This window comes from Pelophylax lessonae, assembly GCF_965119305.1.
Source record: "Pelophylax lessonae genome assembly, chromosome: 7".
Lineage (NCBI taxonomy): Eukaryota > Metazoa > Chordata > Amphibia > Anura > Ranidae > Pelophylax > Pelophylax lessonae.
The window spans coordinates 203,293,682-203,320,165 of NC_138774.1; the positions used below are offsets into that span (position 1 = coordinate 203,293,682).

The 26,484-nt window shown below is 45.1% G+C and overlaps 1 protein-coding gene across 4 annotated transcripts in view; it reads left to right on the forward strand.

Annotated features, from left to right (window-relative positions):
- Window positions 1–26,484, forward strand: part of SYN1 (synapsin I) — a 253,699-nt gene that overhangs the window by 165,190 nt on the left and 62,025 nt on the right. For all 4 annotated transcript variants that reach the window (XM_082263912.1, XM_082263909.1, XM_082263910.1 and 1 more), the window contains exons 6-7: window positions 12,047–12,109; window positions 18,136–18,278. In XM_082263912.1, the coding sequence (XP_082120038.1) occupies window positions 12,047–12,109; window positions 18,136–18,278 (206 nt within the window). The remainder of the gene's footprint in view (window positions 1–12,046; window positions 12,110–18,135; window positions 18,279–26,484) is intronic.

Here is a 26,484-nt window from a genome sequence, read left to right on the forward strand (position 1 = left end):
GGAAGGCAAGGTGTGTCCAATTCTGGACCTCAAGGCGCTGAACTGTTTTGTACAGTTGCAGAAGTTCAGAAAGGAGTCCTTTCGCACGGTGGTGGCTTCCCTATATCAGGGGGATTTTTCTTGCCTCGATCCACATCAAGGACGATTGCCTTCACATTCCAATATGTGAAAAATAAATCAGCGCAGGTTTGCACTCCCCTAATTGATGAGAGATACTCTCTTAGTGTCTAAACCTAAAATATTAGTGCTACTGAAAAAATGTATTATTTCATACAGAGATGTGATGAATAGGTGCAGCCAAGTAATTGTTACAGAATAGTTCAAATAATCAATACTTATAAATTCATATAATTCATAACCTATATATACTGTGTAACCAAAAACAACGAAAAGTCCAAAATCATAACAATGGTCCCATGATAAAAAAAAAGTCCTAGATAAATTTCAAATATGATTGAAAAATACAAAAAAGTGCATTAAACATTAAGAATTAAAAATCATAACAATTGTCCCATGAATAAAAAGCCCCAAATAGATAAAAAAAAAAAAAAAAAAAAAATTGCCAAAAAGTGCATAAAAAGTGTCTGTGCAAAATTTTCAAGAATTCTGTGCGGTCACCCTGTGCAGTTCTTCCACCGAACACCCCAAACATTCCAATATGTGTCGGTCTCCAGCGCTTCCTCCGCTTAGCCGTGCGAAAGGAGCATTATCAGTTTGTGGCATAACCCTTTGGTCTCGCTTCTGCTCCTCAGGTCTTCACAAAAGTGTTGGCCCCGGTGCTAGCATTGTTACGCCAATGGGGGGATCGCGGTACTGGGCTACTTGGAAGACCTCCTTCTGCAAGCGGAGTCTCCTACTGCTCTGGTGGAAAACCTGGAGATCACCATACAAGCTTGAGGGTGTTTGGCTGGATTCTGAATTTTTAGAAGTCTGCTCTGGTTCTGTCCACAAAGCTGGACTATCTGGGTCTGACTCTGGACTCCAGCCAGAGTGCTTCTTCCTCTGGACAAACTCCAGAAACTGCAGGCTGTAATTCGTCTCCTGCTGTCCGGCAGATGGTAATCCCTCCGGACTTGCATGCAGGCGCTCTACCCTTGAGGTTCCGTTTTTACAGTTCCATATGAGGTCCCTGCAAGGGAGATTCTGGCCAAATGGGACAAGAATCGGCAGTCTCTGGACAATCAGATCCGGCTGAGCCAAGGAACGAAAGAGTTCTTTGACACTTCAGCTGGGCAAATCCTTCCTCCCCTTGTAATGGACAGTTGTCACCATAGATGCCAGCCTGTCCGACTGGGGAGGTGTCCTCTGCAAAATTTCTGCTCAGAGGGTCTGGACACTGGAAGAGTCCAGACTACCGATCAATGTCTTGATACTTCGAGCGATCAGACTGTGCCTGGAACATTGGACACATTGTCTTCAGGGATGTCTAGTGTGCATTTAATTGGACAATGCCACAGCCGTGGCCTATGTCAATCACCAGGGGGGCATAAGAAGTGTCCTGGCGTCTCTGGAGGTAGCCGGCATTCTAAGTTGGGCAGTATGGTTCGTTCCAGCCCTCTCCGGCATACACATTCCCGGGGTGGAAAACTGACAGGCAGATTACCTCCGTCGGCAGGCGGGGAGTGGTCCCTTCACCCGGAGGTGTTTCATCTTTTGTGTCTTCCATGGGGCATCCCCAAGGTGGATTCTTAGCATCCCAGCTCAACAGAAAGGTTCAGAGGTTTGTGGCTCGGTCATGAGATCCTCTGGGGGGCGCCACTGATGCGTTGGTGGCCCTGTGGGGTCAGTATCGTTTAATTTATGCCTTCCCTCCTCTCAAGCTTCTGCCAAGACTTCTACGCAGGATTGAGGCAGAAGGGATACCAGTCATCTTAGTGGGCCTGGATTGGCCTCACCGGGCTTGGTACGCTGATCTGGTGCATCTGGTCACCGACGTTCCTTGGAAGCTTCCTCTCATGGGGGATCTGCTGTCCCAAGGACCAATCTTCCATCCTGCTTTACAGTCCCTGGCTTTGACGGCTTGGCTGTTGAACACTAGGTGCTGATGGATAGAGGTTTGTCTGAGTCGCTGATTCCAATGCTTTTAAAAGCTAGGAAATCTACTTCTAGGAAGATCTACCATCGTACGTGGAAGACATACATTGCGTGGTGTGAGTCTCTTGGAGTTCATCCTCACTCTTTTTTCAGTGGCTCAGATCTTGACCTTCCTTCAATGGGGGGGTTGAGCAGAAACTGGCCTTGAGTACTATTAAGGGTCAGGTGTCGGCCTTAGCAATCTTCTTTCAATGGGCCTTGGCCACATACTCCTTGGTACATACTTTTCTTCAGGGAGTTAGTCACTTGACCCCTACAGTGCGGTCTCTGTTGCCGCCTTGGGACCTCAATTTGGTGCTCTCAGTTCTCCAGAAGCCTTCTTTTGAGAATCTTCGGGAGATTCTCCTGCTTATACTGTCCCAGAAGGTGGCCTTTTTGGTGGCTTTCACCTCTGGGTGCAGATTGTCGGAATTGGCAGCGTTACCCTGTCGTTCAACTTACTTGGTGGTTCACAGTGATAAGGTGGTTCTTTGTCCCTATCCGTCGTTCCTTCCACAGGTTGTCTCTTATTTTCAGTTGAATGAAGACATTGTGTTGGCTTGCCTGTGTCCCAGGCCAAAACATCCGAAGGAAATAGCTTTCCATCCCTTGGATGTGGTCGGGGGCGATAAGGATGTACCTGGCAGCTACGGAGTATTTTAGGAAATCAGACTCATTATTTGTGCTTACGGATGGGCCTTGGAAAGGGTTTGTATGCTTCCTCTGCAACCATTTCCAGATGGATCAGACAGAGGGTGATTTAGGCCTATTCCATTAAGGGTCAGGTTCCTCCTTTCCCTGTCAAGGCGCACTCTTCTCTGGCGCACGGTGCCCCCTGGGCCTTCCATTATCAGGTGTCAGTAACGCAGGTTTGCAAGGCGGCCACCTGGTTGTCGGTGCACACTTTTTACAAAGTTCTATAAAGTGGATGTGTTGGCATCTGCGGATGTTTCCTTTGGCCGCAAGGTTTTGCAGGCTGCTGTTTAGAGAATTGAGAAACCAAGTAATGGGCCCTCTAGGACATTCTTATTCAGTAATTAATTATTTGGCATGTCAAGTGCCAAAAAAAGAAGAAAAGGAGAGGGGGGGGGGGTAAACCGGTAAATGTTGATGAGAAGACTATATAATAAAAGAAACTGGTTTGATATACTACAACCACCCAATCCAAATAAAAAATTCACTGCATTAGAAATAAATCATTTACTGAAAAAGAAAAAACTCATAAAAATCACAGAACATGTATCAAAAGTCTGGCATGATGAAAAAAATACACCAAGAGACAAACCACAACACATACAAAAGACACACATGAATAAAATCATCCAGCATTACCATTCCCCCCACTATTCTTATGTCATGTAAACCATATGTGAAAATATACATAAATATAACCATTGGTAGGAAAAAGGGGATAAGAGGCTGGTTTGGGGTGTATATATTTTTTTAATATATATATATATATATATATATATATATATATATATATATGTATATATATATATATCCTTATAGGTTATTCTCATAGGCTAGTAGCAGGTAAGAGATTGGGACCTCAATAATGCATTAAGTCTCCTGTTAGATGATCAGACAGAGATTCGATCCGCATCAATGGAATAAAGCATTTTTGAGTGCACTGGAACAAATCAAGCAGCACATGATATTTGCACAGCTGTTTATGGAATCTATATCTTCAGGAAAAAATACTGGTAAAATGTGTTATGGTCTGATAAAACCAAGGTTGAACTTTTTGTCCACAATTCCAAAAGATATGTTTGGCGCAAATACAACACTGCACATCACCAAAAGAACACCATACCAACAGTGAAGTATGGTGTTGGCAGCACCATGCTTTGGGGCTGTTTTTCTTCAGCTGGAACAGGGGTTTTTGCAAAGAAGAGTGGGTAAATATTGCCAAGTCAAGATTTGACATGCTTATAGACTCATACCCAAACAGACTGAGTGCTGTAATAAAATTAAAAGGTGCTTCAACAAAGCAGTGGTGGCTGGTGCTCAAAATTTTTGGGGGGGGGCGCAAATAGAAAAATGTAATAGGCATTGCTTTGCGGCAAAAAATGCAGTAAAAAATTGCGTGACTTTGAGGTCGCAAAAGTGTGAAAGGGGCCTTCAGTAATTAGTGTATAGTGTGCCCCCTTTCAATGCAGAGAGACCAGCGTGTCCTCTTTCAATGCAGAGAAACCGGTGTGCCCCCTTTCAATGCAGAGAGACCAGCGTGCCCCCCTTTCAATGCAGAGAGACCAGCGTGCCCCCTTTCAATGCAGAGAGACCAGCATGCCCCCTTTCAATGCACAGTGACCCCGGTTTCAATGCACAGTGACCAGCGTGCCCCCTTTCAATGCACAGTGACCAATGTGCCCCCTTCAAAACAGTGAGCAGCGTGCCCCCTTCAAAACAGTGACCAGCGTACATGCCCCCTTTCAATGCAGTGACCAGCGTACATGCTCCTTTCAATGCAGTGACCAGCGTACATGCCCCCTTCAATGCAGTGACCAGCATACATGCCCCCTTTCAATATAGTGACCAGCATACATGCCCCCTTTAATGTAGTGACCAGCATGCATGCCCCTTTCAATGTAGTGACCAGCATACATGCCCCTTTCAATGTAGTGACCAGCATACATGCCCCTTTCAATGTAGTGACCAGCATACATGCCCCTTTCAATGTAGTGACCAGCGTACATGCCCCCTTTCAATGCAGTTACCAGCATACATGCCCCCTTTCAATGCAGTTACCAGCATACATGCCCCCTTCAATGCAGTGACCAGCATACATGCCCCCTTTCAATGCAGTGACCAGCATACATGCCCCCTTTCAATGCAGTGACCAGCGTACATGCCCCCTTCAATGCAGTGACCAGCGTACATGCCCCCTTCAATGTAGTGACCAGCATGCATGCCCCCTTTCAATGCAGTGACCAGCGTACATGCCCCCTTTCAATGTAGTGACCAGCATACATGCCCCTTTCAATGTAGTGTACAGCATACATGCCCCTTTCAATGTAGTGACCAGCATACATGCCCCTTTCAATGTAGTGACCAGCGTACATGCCCCTTTCAATGTAGTGACCAGCGTACATGCCCCTTTCAATGTAGTGACCAGCATACATGCCCCCTTTCAATGTAGTGAACAGCATACATGCCCCTTTCAGTACAGAGACCAGCGTGCGTGCGTGCCCTCTTCAAAGCAGTGTGTGCCCCCCCTGAGGCCTCACTTCATTTACCTCACACTGGTGCCGTCACCGCGCCTGGCGTGCTGCTGCTGCTGATGGGAGTCGGGACTCGGGAGATTTGGTCGGACTCTGCTCTGGTCTCTGGACGGACGTCTTCTTCCTCCTCGACCTGCATGCGCGCCGCTGCCCTCCTCTCTGACGGCAGGTGGGAAGGTGACGTCGGGACGGTGCGTGACTGACGCACGCACCGCCCCCCACGCGACCTCACCCGGGATGTCCTCTATGATTGGTCCAGGCTGGAGTCTGGACCAATCACAGCCAGGACAGCGCCACAGTGGGGAGTGTCGGGGCGCATTGCTCTGCGCCCCGATGACACCCAGAAGGCCGCCAATCGGCACCTCTGCGTGACGCATGTGGGGTGCAAACAGTAGGTCCGGCGCCCTTAGTGGGCTGCAATAAACCCCCTATAAACCGGCTGCCACTGCAACAAAGTATTATTTTAAGGGTGTGCAAACTTATGCAACCATAATATTTTAGTTTTTATTTTTACTTCCCTCCACCGAAAAGATTTCTGTTTGTTGTGCAACTGAGTTGTACAGTTTATAAGTCACATTAAAGGTGGACAAAGTTCTGAAATGATTTATCTTTGTCTCATTTTTTTACATCACAGAAACCTGACATTTTAACAGGGGTGTGTAGACTTTTTATATCTACGTACATTGGTAGACAAGAGTGGTTTAAACAACTTCAAGGGTAACCCCTGACAATTTTTATTTCCGCATCTGTGGGACATTTACCCGGAGGGGGGGGGGGGGTAGAGTTTTCTTTGAACCTCAGCTGTAACAGATGCTGTGGATGCTTACAATTCACAGATCGAATAAAGAAACTGAAGGAATTTTGTAAATCTCCTTAATATAAACTGGTGAATATATTGCCAAACAGCTATGAAACTACAGTGTAAGATATCTAGCCCTTTATAAGTGGCTTCTATTTTGCTTTAGGGTGTAATGACGACAGAACAATCAACCTCCACGCCATCATTTTTGACATTTTCATTTTCTGTTCATGTATGAGAACTTAGCAGACCCTTTATGTGTTTATAAGTTCATTTTTTTGTGTAGCTTTACTGGCCCCTAAGTGATGATTCTTCCGGTCTGTGAGGTTGACAGTTTACAGTCCCACCCTTGACCGCAAAAGGGAGAGTGAAACCACAGGAGACTGTGAGACGGAGAGGGGGGGCACCTTTCTCCCAGCTTGTTGAATTTCCTCACTCATCATACATTAAACCCACTAACCTCACATACTACGGATGAGGGGAAGTGAGCAAGAAGTGTGTAGGATGTCAGAATGTTGATTGTTCTCCATAGAAAAATAAACGTCTTTGGTGATCCTAATCCTTTGTTCTGTTCTAGCCACAGTCTTCTAATTTAAATTTTCCCCTGCTGATCTGTATGACATCTCAGGAGGTTCCTCCGAGCTGTACAATTGCTGGGAACTTACAACAAAATATCAACAGATAATTTATATGCGCAGTATATTATTGTCAAGAACTAAATATATTTTTTATTTACTTTGTGTATTATTTATACTCGAATATTTATTTATTGCATCTTATAATATCCTTATTAACGTATGGTAAAGAAAAAGTACAGCATTTTCTCAATAAAGTGTCAAGTCAAAAAATTGCTTTTTTCTACTTTTAGGTAGAGTGAGTTAAGGTTAGAACCCCTGTCAGGTTTTCACTGCAATCCAAGGCCCCAGAGAGCTTTCTTTTCTTTCACTTCTTGTCCCACTGAGAATGTTTTACTAGGCAAGAAGTGAAGGGGAACTCTCCAACACCAATACATACAGAAGTATAAATGTTTTTTCTAAGTAGAGGAAAGAACGGCTAGAAAGACTGCCTGTGTCCCTATTGCAGATTTTCCTTTACTACCTGTCTTTCGAAGTCATAGTCAGCAGGACTGGAAGTGACAAATCTCTCTAATAGACCTCCGGATAGCATTTAAACCAACAGTTCTAATCCTTCCCTACTATATTCAAATCTAGAAATTTACCTAAGGCCTCTTTCACATGGGGTGGACTCTGCCAGGACTCCACCTGCTCAGCGAGGAATCTGTCCACTGATCCCTTCTCTGGACACAGACACAGCACATTGTCCTATATGGGTGGTTGGATGTAAACGGACTGCCTGTCTGTTTACATCCAACGGCCATCAGATCCATTCCGTTTGATGGATGGGAAAACGAATACATGTCCGTTGACATCTGCTGCTCCATAGAGGGCAATGGATGGTCTGATCGGGTCCACCTAAAAAACTGACAGGCAGACCCAATAGGTCAACCCATGTGAAAGGGGCCTTAAGCATATAGGATCGCAGAATAAAAGCAAACCTATGATTTGCCCATGCATGCCCCTCACTCCACAGCACATATTCCCCTAAGGCAGGGGTGCTCAAGCTTTTGAATAGCAAGGACCACTTAAGTAATTTGGTAACCAGTCACGAGCCACAATGAAATGAAATAGTTCAGAATTTCGCATTTTTAGTTTTGAATAGCATAATGAAGATTTTAAACAACAATCAGGATCATCATTTTCTGTCGGACCAATCTCTGTTGGATGTTTACCTAGTGTTTAATCATAACCACAAAAGAAAACGGACGGGTGGCCCTGATTGGGCTGATCATGTGAAAGGGGCCTAAAGCCTCGTACACACGCAATGATTGTTGGCCAACCGATCGGCCGTCTTTTGTCCAGTGTTGTGGTGTTGGTTGAAATGTGCTCTAGACTGCACACGAATTTTCTCGGCCAACAACAACCAACTTCAGAAGTGATGTCATGTGCTGGTTAACTTTCCGTGTGTTTTTTCTTCTCTGAGCATGCCCAGTCTTGCTCATCGGATGTTTGTCTGCCGAAATCTGTACTGACTGCACGAAAATCGGCTGTTCTGTTGACGGCCAACAAAAATTTTATAGCATGCACACCAGATTTTGTTCGGCCGAAAAGTCGCAGTCGGTTGTCGGAATCATCATACTAACAAGCCGATAATCGGCCGATCGGACGTTGGCCGAAAATTCACGGCCAACAATCGTTGCATGTGTACGAGGCTTTAGGCTGCTTTCACACTGATGCTCTGCAGTTGCAAGAAAGCAGCAGGTGCACTCTGCTGCACCTGCAGATCAGTGTGAAAGCAGCCTAATAACTGTTGCAAAACTATTGCTCATATATGCCCAAACTCTATTATGCCCATTGCTGTGATGCCCAAACTGTGATTTTTCATAAACTGACATTCCTTCACTTCTTGCATCTGCAGAAAACGCCACTTTCTGCAGGCATCGCCCACTGTAGAAAAGGTTGCTGTCCCAGGCGAGGTGCATTTGGTATCACTCTACCTGGGACAGGAGAAGGAACTATAGAGGAAGCATCAGCTTATGTGGCTCTGCTCCCTCCACAGCCAACTGCTTTGTCTACCTACAGCTCTATCCACAACACTGTGGGATCGTAGGTTGGCAACCCACGATCTGGGCATGCCAACCCGCCATCCCAGATCAGGAGGTTGCAGGTCACATCAGAGGGCTCCCAGTTGGGCACCCCTGCCCTAAGGCTAGGTTCACTCTAGTGTTGCACAGTAAAAAGCTTATTTTTACTGTGCACGCTAGAGTCAGCGTCGGCTATGGTAAGGAGCAGTGTAATATTTTTTTAAATGTTATTTTAAGTGACACGTCATTCGTGTCCCTGCACAACAGCTCAGGGTGTTGCTCTGCTGTGAGGTGACAAGTGGTGCCATCCAGTGTGCTGTGGAAAAATTTAAAAAATGCTTGATTTGTACGCATTCCACCACACCACACATCACACCAATGTTTTAGTGTCAACGGATAACAAAGAAAACAGATGGTTTCTTTGTACCCTAGTGGTGACTTGCATTTCTCCAGTGCAGAAAAATGAAGGTCACCACAGACCTTTCGAATGAGACCTTACTTTGCAAAACCCCTTGCTCCATTCAGCCATGGTCCAAGTTGCTATAGTCAGAGTTTAGACATGGCTTGGGACTCTCTTCCTCCCCCATGTGAAAGAGCTGGGTCAATCCCCAAACACCAGCATTGTCACATGAAAATAGGGAAAGTGAGCCAAATGCCCTTCCATAGCTGAAAGGGTAGCACAAGGGATTTTTTCCCCATGGCGTTGTATGCCCTTTAACACAAATTGTCATGTAACTTATTTATTTTTTATACATGCAATCATATGACTGCAAAGTTCCGGATCCCCTCTGTAATGGGGAGGTCAACAACGGAGATAAACTGAAACAGGCAGTGATGTCCCCTACCAGCGTTCCTTGCCCTATATATTGTCAAGGGGGAGAAGGGTCTCCTCCCACCAGCTGCTACAGACACAAGGGGAGAGGACCTTTTGCTATTTGCATACATGTGCCTTGAGTAGTAGGTTTATGAGCCCCCAGGTAACAGGGTTGAAAACTGGTAGCATTGTAAAGAATATAATTTGATAATGCTTGCGGAATTCATGAAGCAAGAGAAGGAATCTGATAGAACTGACTTTTTCGGGGTCCATTTAGGGTTCCTGTTTTTGGAAAAAGGGGGGGGGGAGAGTGTAAGAATGACTGCACTGTTATCGGAACACATAATATGTTTGATTACTGTGCAAGCAGCCGTATGTTAGAGTGCATCAAGAGGATGTGGTCAGTTCTGAAGAAGGACTTGTGAGTGGGAGAGTGGAAGGTATTTTACTTTTGGGATGGATGAAGTTCTCTTCAAGTGTCCACTAAGATGTGCTGCTTGTTACCTGCTCTGAACTTCCCTTCCCTCAAGTGAATTGGCCTGCATTCATTTTCCCCACAACCTATATACACAGTTGCAGTGCAGTAGTGCTGACTTTAGGGGGTTAAAACAGGCGGTAAGAAGGTGACACATTGTCTCATCACCGCCTGCCAAATCCAGGAAAAGTCATCTGAGTGTGGATCGCTTCTCTGCCGCATGTGTAAAGGAACCTTTAGGGTGTGAAGTGCTAGATAATAAACAATACAATGATACAAAAAAAGTGCGATAAGTTTGTTCTTTGCTAAGGCTCAGTTTACACAAGTGCGACTTGCGACGCAAAATCACATGACCAATCAAAACTCATTTTTATTTCAATGGCACCCGTTCTAATCTATGCAAATAAAGATGCAGTGTCTTTAGAAAAGGTTCCTGCACTACCTTGATTTGACTTTCTTGTGACTTGAGTGCCATAGAGTGTGATAAGTCGCATGAAAGCCGCACTGGAAATGGCACGCCTTTAGAGTCGCAGTAGTGTTAACCAAGCCTAGGGGTGCATTAAGGGCATCTGTGTGAACTTTATCCCAGGTGGCCTAAGGTAGGCTATGATCAGAAAGAAACGTTGAAGGATGGTCGCAGTGTCTGCCTCAAGGTACAGACATTGCACAATAATACAAAACATGTTGAGAACTGGTATTGGTATATAAAGCTTTTCAAACCTAGTGCAAGAAATGTAGAAAGCAACATTGCTCAAACAGTAGGCCTACCCGTTCAATCTGTGTTAATACAGATCAGACTTGGGAACATACATCAGGGAAAGAGTGAATCTCACAACAGGAAGGCACATTCTCTGTAGGGGACAGCCATGTTAATGGATAGGTACTGCCTTGGTGGACAGCTAAGTTGTGGGTAGGGGAAATTAACGGGCAGGCTGATATAAGACAAGGTATATTAGACTGTTCAAGTGCCTAACAAGAAAGCAATGTGGTACCGATACCACACCATGGGCCAGTTTAAGCGGCATTGCCTTGGTGTCCTCAAGGCAAGAGGTGAGCATCTGCCCGCTAAAGCCCCGTACACACGTACCGATTGTTGGCCGAACGATCGGCCGTCTTTTGTCCAGTGCACACAAATTTTGTCGGCCAACAACAACCAACTTCAGAAGTGATGTCATGTGATGGTCTACTTTCCGTGTGTTTTTTCTTCTCTGAGCATGCCCAGTCATGCTCATCTGGCTTTTGTCGGCCGAAATCTGTACTGACTGACGAACAATCGGCCGTTCTGGTGACGGCCAACAAAAATTTTATAGCCTGCAGATCAGATTTTGTTCGGCCGAAAAGTCGCAGTCGGTTGTCGGAAGCATCATACTAACAAGCCGACAATCGGCCGATTGGACGTTGGCCGAATATTTACGGCCGACAATCGGTACGTGTGTACGGGCTTTTAGTTGAAAATCTGCTGGATGATTTCCTGGATCTGCTTGGACAGATGATCAGTAATTTCCCTGGATGTGGAGTAGAGAGCTTTCTGCAGCATTACATAAAGGTTCCCATATACAAGGTTGTATAAACCTTGTTTCCATATATAGTTTGTACCGTATATACATTGGGCAGCCATATGTACCCATGCATATATGCAGTTGCTTTTCCTGACTGACTGTACTAATGCTTTTATCCAAAAATCTGTCAAATGGTAGACCCTGATTGAAAACAACAGACTGTTTGCAGTCTCTAATGAGGCAAACATCAACAATGCTTGTACTTCCCACAAGCCATGTGACTTTGGCTGTTTAGACTGTAGGTCAAATCAGGATGTGGGTCCTTTTTTATTAATGGCAAGGAAGCAGTTTTTACTCCGTAATGTGATCTTGTAATTCATATGTCAGATTTAAGAGTTTAGCAAAACTTGACAGGCGGGGGGGGGGGGGGGGGAGGGAGAGATATTAAAACTGTTTTTTTCCCCAATTTGCATTGTGCAGAAACCTCACAGCTAATACACCACTTGTTTTCTTTATTGCAGCTGACAGCCTCTAAGTTTCCAGTGGTGATCAAGATGGGCCATGCACACTCTGGCATGGGGAAGGTGAGTGAAGGCCACGTCGTTCTATAAAATGAGGTCAGGGTGGGGACAGGAAGTTTATTGTGAGGCCAGATACAAGTTCATTGTGAGGCCAAGACACGGGACCGTTCAGATGAACATTACACAATTGTTAACTTTGCGTCTTTCCTCTCTGAGTGATGCACTAAGTTCAGGTCATATTCTTCCTGCTCCTGTGTCACATTACCCTTTCTGTTTTTCTTTTCCCCTTCCATAGGGTAACCAGTCAGTTAGACAGTGCAGCCATTTTTACCTATTATATAGGCAGGCTCTCTGCCCTCGTTGTTTCATGCTGATGCTCCTGTCTCTTTGTAAATCTGTCAGACTGAAATTAACAGTCTCTTTGCAGCCACTAATGAAGTGAAACATGATGCTTGCATTGGCCATTTTATTTAGAGATGCTTAAGCTTTAGGTCAAATATTTATGGCAAGAAGGTAGAACCTTTATTCCATATTATGGTCTGGTAATGCAGATATGTTGATTTGTCACATTCAAAGATTTTTAAAAAAACAGGTTAATCTTGGTCTCTGTCATTGCTAGCATTTTGCTGGTCTTTGGATGTCATTCCCTCATGGTTATCCCAACTAAGTGAAACAGTAAAGTCAGTATATCCTAACCGCCTACATGCTGCTTCCCAGGCAGTAGCTCACCAAGGCTGGCCGTAGACGTAGCAATTTTCTTTCCTGCAATTATGGGTTGCAGAAAAGAAAATCGATTGATTCCCCCCACTAAAACAGTCATCCCTCCCTCACACTAAAAAACCATTGTGTTCTCCCGACAGGAGGGCGGGGGAAGCCGTCCCCGCTGGGAGAACACAGTAATTATTGCTAGTGGCTATTATCGCCACTAGCAATAATCGTATGTAAAATTTGACAGGCTGGTTGTACCCAAGTTGATCGATTGATCAACTTGGGTACATTCAGCCTGCCATACATGGTTTGAATCTCGGGCGTTTCATGCCATCTATGGACGGTCTAAGCAGTAATGGCAAAGCAATAAGCAGGGCAGCCAGGCAACTAGAAAGATTGACCTTCTGCTTTCTTATTATTGATGTCTTCTATGTGGAAATTCAGCCCACTTTCCTACGTGGCTATGACAAGCCAGCATTGGCTTTCCAGTCATTCTCCTTTTGTCATGAGCTAAAGTGAGACCTCAAGCCTTATAATTCCCTGACTCTCTCTGAATTCCTCGTTGTAGAAAAACCCATCCATAAAGATCTCTTGTTCCTTTTTTTTTTTTTAATTAGTCCTATTGGGCAAACAATGGAGGGCTTATACTTTTCAGGGAAAGGGATTTAGAAGTGCACCATACCCTCATGGATCCACAGAAAGCTAAAGTCCATCAACTGCACATTTATTCCCTGTCTTCTGAATACAGGAGTCCTGTTCTAAATTGTAGGTAAGCTGGCCCACACTCCTTCCTCTTTTGCTCTTTTGTAGGGATTGTGGCCAATGTGACAACTTTCTCCTGTATATGGTGGGATTGTCCTAAAGTTAAATCCTATTGGGACGCTATATCTGAGCTCAGAAGAGCTCGGCATACTTTGATTGAAATTTGGCCAGTCCAGCACACACTAGACAAATTTTGACCAATGTGTTGGCTTCACTGCTAGACAGAAGTCTATTGTTGACTTCTATCGAAGGGACATGTTGGAAAATTTTCCATCGTTTAGCAGTTGTAACCAGTTGGCTTCAGCCACTAATCATTGCATTCTGACACTGGCTGGTGCCCACTGTCAGAATAAAATTTTCCAGTGGGAAGGATTCCTCCATCCACCTTGTTTGTGTGGTTGGGAAATCTGTTGTTTTTTTTCTTGTTCATTTAGTGGCTGAACAAAAATAACTAACTGTTTATGGCCAGCTTGAGGCTGAAAACATTCACAAGAATTTCCAGAAAAGTATAGGGCAGCTGTTTATACTCATAGTTATGATTCTGAATACTCAGAATGATATTAATATTGCATAAATGTTCTCTATTTGTGGCAGCACTTTGTCACATTGGTCTCGGCTATGTTTCCATTATGGATAGTGTTTGAAAATTATTTTGTCCATGGAAATCAAAATCTAAGGCTTCTAACAACATCTATCTGGTTTCCAGGCAGCATCTCTCTGGGTGTATAGACCTCCTCTGGAGGGGGCATAAATACCTATATGAAGGGACACTGCAGTGTCAGCACCCAGCAAGGATGTCTTGTCTTTATTCTCTGACCAGGTCTAAAAATATAAGGTGTGAATTGGCAGTGCAGGCTTTTTTTTTTTTTTTTACCACTTCGCCTCTCATTGTCTTGCAACAATTATTTTTTTTATTTTGCAATCCTTAGAGAATAAAACGCAAAAAAACTAAACAAAATCTTTTTTTTTTTTTTTAGGAGTGTTTAGTTTGTTGTGGTACCACACATTTTATTCTGTAATTTGTCCTGTTTAAAATTACACTAAAATTATTATTCTGCTACAAAGCAATGCAAAGTTACAGTGGCAAGAAAAAGTATAAACAATTCTAATCTCTCGAGTCTTTATTGAACATACTCAGTGAACATTCAAAGAGTTGGAGGAAAAACTAAGTGAATCCTTGGAGTTAATAGCTGGTCGAACCTTATTTGACAGCAATTCTTCAAGCAAGCGCTTTCAGTTGCTCTGGATAAGATCTGCATAGGGTTCAGGAGGAAATTATGACCATTCCTATTTACAAATCTGCTTCAGCTCAAAAACATTTGTAGGGTGTCTGGTGTGAACTCCCTGGGACCATTCCACAGCATCTCTATGGGGTTAAGGTCTGGGCTCTGACTGGGACACGCCAAAAGATGCATATTTTTTTCTGAAGCCAGACTGTGGCGGATTTACTTAAATGCTTCCTGCTGCATCACCCAACTTCTGTCAAGCTGCAGACAGCCACCCTGACATTATCCTGTAGGACATTTGTGTCTGTCGACTGATGGATGCCTAAACACTTTGAGATTGCTTTGCATCCATTTCCAGCCTTGTGCAGATCAACTGCTCTTAAGTACTGTCTTCAGAGAGCTGCTTTTTGCAATGCAAGGTTCACAACAGCTGATACTTCTTATGAACAGCAATCTTAAAATGTCTGAGTATCTTTTATCAACCAAAGTAGCTCTAAACTACACCTTCAAACTCATTTTATTAATTTGACTCCAGGTATGCAAACTACTGACTCCAAATAGATTTTGTTGATGTTAATTAGTCTCAGAACAAGGGTTCAATTATTTTTTCCTGCAGCACTGTGTTTATTGGGTGTGTTCAATAAAGACACAAGAGATTAAAGTTGTTTGTGTGTTATCAGCTTAAGCACATTGTGTTTGTCTATTGTGTTATTTTAAATGGAAAATGTGTAAATAAATATTGAATAATACCAAACAAAACAAAAAAAAAGTTTAAATGTTAATGGTTAATAAAAATAGAAACAAACTAAAAAATAGCATGAAAATTATACCTGAAGGGATGAAGGAGAATAAGAAGTTAAAGAGGAAGTAAACCCTCATAAAAAAAATGAGAAAAAAGACAAAGGCATAATGAGTTAGTATGCATCGCATACTAGCTCATTATGAAATACTTACCTTAAAACGAAGCCCTCACAGTGCCGCCCGCTCAGCGACAGGACGGCCAACATGTCCAGCCGTACTGCTTCCTTGTTCGCATCCTCCGGCTAGCTGATTGGCTGGAGGCGCGTTTACATCACTCCCGCAAATGCGGCGGGAGCCACCGTTCGCGGTATAGGGCTCTGAAGGAATGGCACGGGTGGCTGTTCCTTCAGAGCGCATGCGCCGATGACGTCATCGGCTGCATGCACTGTAAATATCTCCTAAACTGTGCATGTTTAGGAGATATTTATAGCACCTATAGGTAAGCCTTAAAGCGGAGTTCCGGCCACCAAAAAAAAATTTCAATGAAAATACCCCCGGGACAGTCAGGGCTAGTACATTCCACAATGGATAGCCTCTGATCTGTCCCGGTTCGCACTTACCGTTTAGAAGAAATACTTACTTTGAAAATTTCTTCTCCAGCGCTGCCATCTCAGGTGTGGGCAGCTGAAGCCAGCGCGATCCTCTTCTGCGTCCTCTTCGGTCCCACGATGCACTGCACCGGCCCCGCCGTCACTTCCGGGGCTGCAGCGTCATCCCTGCAAAGCTTCTGGGCATACCCAGAAGCTGTTTAGCAATGTATGACGCGCCTGCACCATAACTGACGTCGGGGCCGGTGCAGGCGCAATGATTCCTGGGAGCGATGACGTTCAGCTCCCAGGAATCATTGCAAAGCAGGAGTGACGGCGCGGGGGGAGGAAGTGGAAGAAAGGTGAGTATATTTTTCTGCAATTTCAAGGTAAGTAAAAAAAAAAAAAATCATAATTATCCATTTCTGTTTCAGGTGACCATAAGCAAGCGGATGGCCCAAAATCGACTATGTCGATTTTGGGGCCGGAACTCCGCTTGAAGTGGAGTTTCAGTAGCAGGGCAGAGAAACTAGATGTGCTTCACACATCCTGTGTACAATGATGAAGTGAAGTTTTTATTTTTTTCTGGGCATGTGTAGCACACCCAAAGTCGGAAACTAGTTAACTAATATCTGCTTATTATTATTTATAAGGTTTACCAGAATAACAGAAGAAAAAAGTTCCATTGGTAGTCATTTTAAACCTTGTTCACACCATATGTGCAGAAAAACTGATGGAAAAACTGCAGATTTCAGTTACAGAGACACGAGTTTACATTGGTTTTTCATGCACGTTTAAGTGAGAGATTTTTTCATGCATGTTTTTTATGCACAGATAGACATAACACCCTGTATCATTCCATTCTCTTCTGTCCTGTTCATACCACAATGTCGATGTCACATCAGTTTTTTTTTCCACGCAGAAAACAACATACTGTACACATTGCAGATTCCTGCGCAGAAAAAAATCTGCGCATGATACCAGTTTTGTGGTGCAAACAGGTCACATAGAGAATAGTTGTTTTCTTTGTGCTCTTGCATTTAAGTCTCTGCACATGATGTGAAAAAGTATAAAAAGAGGTATATGATATGCTTTGTCAGTGATGGGACCAATGAAGTTAGTCACGTACAGATGGACATAAATTTACAACCCAAAATTTTTTTTCCAAAGTAGCTAAATGTAGGACATCGCTGAATTAAAGTATAACTAAAGGCAAATCTTTATTTTTAGTTTTGGGTAGAGTGGAGAGGGATTACAACACCTGTCAGGTTTTATTGCTGTCTCTTCCCCGTTAGGTAGACTCACCCCCTCTATTTTTTCTGTTTACCGTTATCATCAAAAGTGAATGTAAAGGAAAATCCCAAATGTTGGGTTAACATCGGAACACTAATAGAGGGGAAATCTTCCAATGGGAACACTAGTTCTGATGACTTTGGAGGGATTTCATCTCACTTCCTGTTTTGGCTATGGGACAGGAAGTGAAGGGAAATATCCCCAATGGGACACAAATAGCAAAATAAAAACTGAGGGGGTTATAACCCTCCCTTACTCTATCCAAAATTAATAAAAAAAGTTTTTCCTTTAGTTACACTCTAACAGTGAGGCGAACATTGGCACCCCAGATGTTTTGGAACCACATTCCCATGATGCTCATGCACTCTGCATTGTAGTTGAGCATCATGGAAAATGTAGTTCGAAAACAACTGGGGTGCCAAGGTTCGCCATCACTGCACTATAAGAAGTTAGAGAAAAGAGAAGCTTAAGGGGAAAGAAAGACAAAAAGAAGGGGTAAGGAAAGAGAGGGGGGCAGTTTGGGACCTTGTACTCTTACAGGACAATTAGCAGTCGAGTATACGGACACTGTGTATGGGACAGAACACAATGATGACAAAGTCTAAATTGAGCCCAGAGGGATATGTTAATAGGTCTTTTAGGTTAGCAGCATTTGAAATGTAGGGCTATCATAAAACAGCGGCAGTGCAGACTTTTCACATCTCAGCCCCAGTTTACTACACAAGTCTTAGTTTTTCAAGGCCATAACATCTTCTCCTCTTCCCTTCTCTAGGTGAAGGTAGACAACCAGTATGACTTCCAGGACATTGCCAGTGTGGTCGCCCTAACAAAAACCTATGCTACATCTGAGCCATTCATTGATGCCAAGTATGATATCCGTATTCAAAAGATAGGGAACAACTACAAGGCCTATATGTAAGTCATCTCCATTTATAACAAACCTGTACTTCTTTGCGCTAGAGCAGCCTTTTATCCACCTGTTACGTTGTAGTAGGTAATGAGCTAACATCATGAAAATGTCTGAAATAATCACTGAATATAATTACCCCACAGCAACAAACCTTTTTTTTTTCTCCCACCCCCCAAACACTAATTAAAACAGCTGGGATACATATACATTAGAGCTGCATGAATCTGGATAAAATGAGAATCCTGATTTTTTTGCTTAGAATAAAGATAACGGTTCTCTCGCAATTCTCGGCGCAACATCATCTTTCACATTACTGTATACAAAAAAATTGGGCTAACTTTTCTGTTTAGTTTTTAATTAATTAAAGTGTATTTTTCTCTTTCGTTCATCGATGGGCACAGCTCCACAGCTCTCTCTACTATAGGTTTCTGCCTAGTGAGGAGTAAGGACATAGTTCCTTGCTGGGATCTATGGTACTGACAATTTTTTCTTTTTAGATAGAATTTTTTTCTCCTGGTTTTTTTCCTGTGAGATCTACAATTAACTGCCAGACTTGGCAATGGGCTTGGATAATCTAGAGCCAGTGGTCACCCCAGTCTGGCCAGCAAGCCCACGCAGATGTCAGCTCCGCGCTAGTTCGGCCGTGACATAGCCCCACCGGATGGGGGCTGGCCTGTGAGGTAAACGCCTCACGAGGCCACATACGACCGGGTCTCGGCCAGAGTCGCAACTTTTTTCCTGGCCAACAGCCCCCCATTTCGATAGAGAGGAGGTTCTGTGTGCAGCTGTGCCTGCTTTGTTCCTGGTATGGTAAGTAACTGCCCCCCTCTCCCCATGGAGGGTTTTGGAGTGGACGTGGGCCTCTCCATGGGACAGTCGGACCCCTGGGTTCCCCTCCTTCCAATTAGGCACCCCCCTCATCGGTTAGGTGGTCCCTGTGGACCATCTCGCCCCCCCATCTGCCCCCCCCTTCACTAATGCTGGGGCTGTGGGATGGCCTGGTTCACCGCCTAGGGTGGGGGCAGGGTGCTGTTCTGGTGATGGGGGTGCGCTGCCGGAGACTGTGTGATTGGCTGTGGGGAGGGCTGTATCTGGTGGGGGCTACTGCCAGGGGCCCCCTTCCTGCCTGTGCCATTTTTTTTGAGGCCTAGGGATCCCTTCTGAGTCCCTGGGAGCCTAGTTGTGCCACACGGGGCCACCATTTTCTTTAAGCCTGTGTGCTTAATGTACAGTGGTCATGTTTATGTAGTCCAGCGGCCATTTTTCGGTGATTTGCCATTGAAAATAGCAGCGAGCATGACAGTGGAGCCCTCTGGGCTATTTCGGCGGTGGGAACCTCTCCTCATCCCCTGGTGCTGACTCCTGGATCTTTTCATGCAGTCGTGGATCGCTGGATCGTTCGTGCAGTGCAGTTTCTCCTGGTAACTGCAGTGCCTGGTTTCTGTTGGGTGGTGAGTCTGGTGGTCCTCTCCCTCTCTACTGAGGATCGATTGGTGCTCTGTAGTTGGCAACCAGGTGGGCTGCCAGAGCGGTGGGGGTTGCCCCTTGGCAGTGTGTTACACTTTTTTGTGGGGTCTCCCTGGTGACCGGGAGTCTTTGGAGCACATCTCCCCATCTGATCCCCTCTCTGAGGCTGCGAGTAGCTATCTTCCACAGGCTACTAAGGGCAAGGACCCATGTCTCGGCTCATAAGAAGTTTTTTCGTCCCTCAGGGTTGACTGACAAGGGATCAAAGCCTTTCGGGGCCTCCTCTGGAGGATCCAAGTGAACTAGGTCTGGCAATTCAAGAGCAGGCTTCTCCAGACCCACAGACAAGGCCCCTCCAGCATGAAGCTTTTTGGGACGGTGCAAAACCTGTTACTCTAAAGGGTGATGGTTCCGATTCCCACTTCGGAACTTTTTCAGGTGTTTTACTCAAACCTGTTTACAGTCCCCAGGAAGGAAGGCAAGATGCGTCTAATTCTGGACCTCAAGGTGCTGAACTGCTTTGTGTGGGTGCAGAAGTTCAGAATGGAGTCTGTTCACACGGTGGTGGCTTCCCTGCATCAGTAGGATTTTTTCTTGCCTCCATCGACATCAAGGACGCTTACCTTCACATTCCAATATGTGTCGGTCTCCAGCTCTTCCTCCGCTTTGCCGTGGGAGAGGAGCATTATCAGTTTATGGCGTTACCCTTTGGTGTCGCTTCTGCTCCTCTGGTTTTCACTAAGGTGTTGGCCTCAGGGCTAGCATTGTTACGCCAATAGGGGAACGCGGTACTGGGCTGCTTTGACGATTTCCTTCTGCGAGCGGTGTCTCCTACTGCTCTGGTGGAAAATTTGGAAATCACCATACGAGCTTGAGGGTGTTTGGCTGGATTCTTAATATTAGAAGTCTGCTCTGGTTCCATCCACAAAGCTTGACTATCTGGGTCTGACTCTGGACTTGGCCTTAGCCAGAGTGCTCCTTCCTCTGGACAAACTCCAGAAACTGCAGGCTGTAATTCGTCTCCTGCTGTCCAGCAGGTTGTAATCCCTCCGGACTTGCATGCGGGTGCTGGGCCTGATTGTGTCTACCTTCAAGGTGGTTCCGTTTGCACAGTTCCATACGAGGTCCCTGTAATTAGGGTGTACCTGGCAGCTATGGAGTCTTTCAGGTGGTCAGACTCTTTATTTGTGCTCACAGATAGGCTTCATAAAGGGTTGCCTGCTTCCTCTGTGACCATTTATAGATGGATCAGACAGACAGTGATTCAGACCTATTCCATCAAGAGTCAGGTTCCTCCTTTCACTGTTAAGACGCACTATACTCGGGCGCTTAGTGCCTCCTGGGCTTTCCGTCATCAGGCGACTGTGCCTCTGGTTTGCAAGGCTGCCACTTTGTCGTCTGTGCACACTTTCATAAAGTATCATAAAGTGGATGTGTTGACATCTGCCGATGCTTCTTTTGGACGCAAGGTTTTGCAGGCTTGCTGTCGAGAAGACCTGATCCTCTTTGAGGGTGTATTGTTTTTTCAGGTGGGCTCCAGTTGTTTTGGTTGCGCTCCTGTTGCCTGGTTGGCTACTGTTTAGCCTTGGGAATTTTTTTGCTGTTCCCACCCCTCATGTTGAACACTGCTTTGGGACATCCCAACGGTTATGAAGATCTGAAGCTGTGTCCGTCAATGAACGAAAGAGAGAATAGGATTTTTGTCTTACTGTAAAATCCATTTCTCTAATGTTCATTGATGGACATAGCAGCACCCACCCCTCTGTGGAGTTGTAATTCTTCTGACACTGCTTGTAACTAAACTGAGTGCCTATAACAGAGAGAGGGAGTATACCCCTTGGACTGCCCATGGGCAAAGGGGGGGCTGTACCTGGTGGGGGCCCCTGCCAGGGCCTCCTGTCCTGCCTGGGCCTGTCCCTGAGTCCTAGGGATCCTTCCTGGGTTCCTTGAAGCCTCGTGGTGCCGCGTGGGGCGCTATTTTGTTGTAGCTTTGTGCTGCAATGCACGGCAGCCGTGTTTGTGTCGTCTGGCAGCCATTTAGCGGTGGTCTGCCATAGAAAACAGTGGGGTCATGTCTGTGGAGCCTTCTGGGTGGCGTTTTTGGTGGTGGGAGCTCCTACTCATCCCCTGGTGCTGACTCCTGAAACCTTTTGTTTCCTGATCGCTGCTCGTGCAGTGCAGATTCTCTTGGTGGCTACAGTGCCTGGTCTCTGCGGGGTGTTGAGTCTGGTGGGGTCCTCTTCCTCTCTGCAGAGGATTGATTGGTGCTCTGTGACTGGCAACCATCCATCAATTGATGCACTGATGGCAGTTCTGGAGTCCTTTGTGTCCCAGGTGGAGGTGGCTTTTGGGCGTTGGGCTGTCATAAAGCACTCCCTGCTTCCCCTGCTTCATCTATCTCATCAGTTCCTGAATCTGATTCGGCGACCACGTTCCCTGAATCCTCAGATAGTAAGTAGGATTCCTCCACTTTTGCAACCGGGTACGAAAAGGCGCTGGTGGACGCACTGATTGTATCTTAGCTTGAGACTTAAAGTTGGAGGACGCAGCTGCGGCTGCAACGGAGGCGCAGGTTCCCTTTGGCACTCGCAAGCCATCCAGAGCATCAAATCTGTTCCCTTTACCCTCCTATTTTGACAGAATTGTCACTAAAGAGTGGGGACAACCAAAGCATCCCCTTGGGGTCCCTAAGCAAGTTGCTAGGTGAAACCCCTATGAGGAGTCCCTTATTAAGAAGTGGACTGTTCCACCGGTGGTGGACCCTCCGGTTTCCAGATTAAACAAGGCAACCATGATTCGGGTTGAAGAGTCCCCGGCTGATAGGAAGGCGGAGGCCCGCTGTGCGGAGCCCCGGCTGTGGCCCGCAATATGTGCACCCTGGCTGGCTCGGCACTGAGGCCGATATTTACCATTGCCCTGGTGTCGCAGACTCTGACTGGGCTAAGCTTTTGCGCCATGACCTGGAGGGGGAATAGCTCCCCCCTGCCTTTGCTGAACTGGTGGACCAGCTGGTCCAGGGGCTGCAGTTTATCTGTGTCAGGCGTAGTCAGACTTTTTTTCTGCCTAGTGTCTACTCTTGTAGGCGTCAGTTTAATCCAATGGTTACGAAAATCAGGAGCTGTGTTCATCAGTGAACTTTAGAGAAATGGATTTTACGGTAAGTCAAAAATCCCATTTTTGAGTGTCGGTCCCCTCTTGAACACACATTTGTTCTCTAGGAATTGGGCCAAAACAGATATACAGATCAAGGAAGTCGGAAGCTTTTATCAGCACACATGCATTCCCAGTTATAATAATCAAGCCAGAGGCTCAGCAATACAGCCAGGCAGCTGGCATTTTCACAAGGAGATTAACAATAAATAACTGTACCGTCACTGCAGCCTTTGAAGGACCTCTGTGAGAATCAGTGTACAGACCTTGGCTAGCCCAGACTGTTTATTATACTGCTGAGTTTTCCTGTTACGCTTTAAATAGATCTTGCTGTTTACCTTTTACTAAAAATAGCCCTTCTTGTTGGTCTTGCTCTGTGTCTCATTTTCTCTGTGTATGGTACAGTTCTCAGTCTCACCCCTGTCTGCCACTCGTGTTTTTCTGGTTCCCGAATGGTATAATATCAGCCACACCCTACTGGTATGAGTTTACAAAGTTTTGGGAACACCTTGATAGTTCTTCCCACCCTACCAATGAAGATTCAGATCCCAAGAACAACCCTTGTGTCCTGTTTAGCAGGTTTTCAAAATGATCTGATTTATTATTTTCAAGAAACACCTGATGTCTACTCTACATTCAGAAATATGCAGTCATAAACTATTTCAGGGGTAAAAGAAGACCTCCAAGCAGTACTATGTATATCTACGTTGTCCTCTTAACAAAATTCTATTGCAGTTTCAGTGATCCCCCAACCTTCTCATTGTTTTTGAGGTCTAGATCACACTAGGGATGGGCTCAGGTGTGTTTGAAATGTAGTCCCAACCCACCTGAGCAATCCCACCAGAAAGCCAACACTGCACTTCGCCAATCATAGGCAGTGAGACATTTCCTGGCCCGCAGCTGCACATACACACGCTGCCTATGATTGACGGTGTGCAGTGAGGGCTTCCTCGCGGGATTGCTCAGGTGAGTTGGGACTACGATCCGAACACGCCTGAGCTCATCCCTACCAGACAAAGGAATATCAAAATCTGTAAATATTATTTATCCTCCTTTGCACATTATCGGTTTAAGGTGGAACTTCACTCTCCCAATCAACATTGACTATTTTTAATCCTCATGCTGCTGACATTATTAAATAGATAGGAAAGTATATCATATTTACTTGTTTTGAGATTTTTTTTTACATTTATTTTTACCCTTACTTCCTGGTTTCTTGCTTTGGCAAATTAGGTCATACATCCCAGGAGTCTTCAGGAGGTTTTTTTTTTTTTTAGCTAAGCACACTCTCCTGCATGCATGCTTGAGCTAAGGGCAGATGGATTCACAGAAGTAAATGCTACATGAATTATCTGCCCTTACTCAAGATGGCCACACCCAGAAATGCTAGGGGTTGTTTTTCAAAGCGACATCGCAACAAAATAAAGCATAGAGACATGTGTGATGGATGGAGAGTTTGCTTTGAAGAATAAAAAATAATCAACAGGAAATACTGTATACCACTCATCCAGTATGAATAGGCTGCACTTTAGCCACTGGATGGTGCTGTTTATATATCTAGTATATCGCATTATCTAAAAAAACGAACAAGATACAGTGGGGAAAAAGTATTTGATCCCCAAGGAAAACATGACTTAGTACTTGGTGGAGAAACCCTTGTTGGCAAGCACAGAGGTAAGATGTTTCTTGTAGTTGGTGACCAGGTTTGCACACATCTCAGGAGGGATTTTGGTCCATTCTTCTTTGCAGATCCACTCTAAACCCTAAAGTTTCTTGGCTGTCACTTGGCAACTTGAAGTTTTAGCTCCTTGCATAAATTATCTATAGGACTGAGGTCTGGAGACTGACTAGGCTTCTTCATGACCTTAATGTGCTTCTTTTTGAGTCACTCCTTTGTTGCCTTGGAGGTTTTGGGTCATTGTCATGCTGGAAGACCCATCCATGACCCATCTTCAGTGTTTTGGCTGAGGGAAGAAGGTTCTCATCCAAGATTTTACAATACATGGCCCTGTCATAGTTTTTCATATTTAGTGAGGTGGAAAAAAGACATCAGTCCATCCAGTTCAACCTATGATTTGTGTGTGTCCTGTACCTTTAGCAGAAAAACAAAGCATAATGTTTCCACCTTTGTGCTTGACTTTAGGGATGGTGTTCTTAGTCAGCATTTTTACCAAACACAGTGTTAATCGAGTTAATGCCACAGAGCTTAATTTTAGTCTCATCTGACCACAGCATTTTCTCCCAATCCTTCTCTGAATCATTGATGTTCGTTGGCAAACTTCAGATGGGCCTGTACATGTGCCTTCTTGAGGAGGGGGACCTTGCAGGCGCTGCAGGATTTTAAACCATGGCGAGGTATTGTGTTATCAATGGTTTGGTGATTGTGGTGCCTACTGCCTTGAGATTATTCACAAGCTCCTCCCGTGTAATTCTGGGCTTATCCCTCACTTTTCCTATTATCATCCTTACCCCATGAGGCAAAATCTTGCATGAAGCTCCAGACTGAGGGCGATTGATGGTTATTTTGTATTTATTCCATTTGCGAATAATCGCTCCAACAGTTGTCTCCTTCTCACTAAGCCTCTTGCTAATGGTCTTGTAGCCCACTCCAGCCTTGTGCAGGTCTACAATATTGTCATGGACATCCTTTGACAGCTCTTTCGTCTTGGCCATGATGGTGAGTTTTAAATGGAAAAAAAAAGATTCTGTGGACAGGACTAATCTGTGCACCACATGAGCACATACTGTAGCCAGTTTGTGGGAGCCAGAATTATTGTTGGTTGGTAGGGGATTAAATACTAACTTATTTCTCTTTCTTTCATTGACAGACACAGCTCCTGATCTTCTTAACCATTGGGTTATACTGCCCCCTAGAGGAGTAGGACACTAGGTAGAAGAAAAGTTTGGCTATGCCTTTGGGCAGTCCCAGGGGGTATACTCCCTCTCTCTGCTATAGGTACTCAGTTTTTTCTTTCGTTCATTGATGGACACAGCTCCTTATCTTGTTGACCATTGGGCTATACTGCCCCCTACAGGGGTAAGACACTAGGCAGAAAAAAGCTTGATTACACCTTTAGGGTAGACCCAGGGGTTATACTCCCACTCTCAGCTATAGGCACTCACTTTTTTTCTGCCTAGTCAGGAGTAAGGACCTAGTTCCTTCCTGGGATCTCTGGTTCTGGTTTAACTTTTCTATCTTTGGTTCCTGTGAGAATCTACAGTCAACTGCTGGACTGGGCGATGGACTGGATAATCTAGATCCAGAGAGTCCCCCCAGTCTGGCCAGCGAGCGCATGTAGGCCTCAGCTCAGCACTAGGTCAGCCGCGACATAGCCCCACTGGACGGGGGCTGGCCTGCAAGTTTCGGTGGTCACTGTCAGACCTGCGGACAAAAATTCCTCCGCATGAAGGGGCACCCTCACCCGTATCTAGGGTGGGGGGAACGTCTTCGCTGTTTCCGAATCCTTGGACTTCCCTGATCTAGGACAGTTGGGTCCACAAAGTCATTCGCTCCAGCTACAAGATCGAGTTTTGATCATATCCTCCGGAAAGGTTCTTCCTTTCCAACCCGCACTTATCCCCAGATCGCTTGCA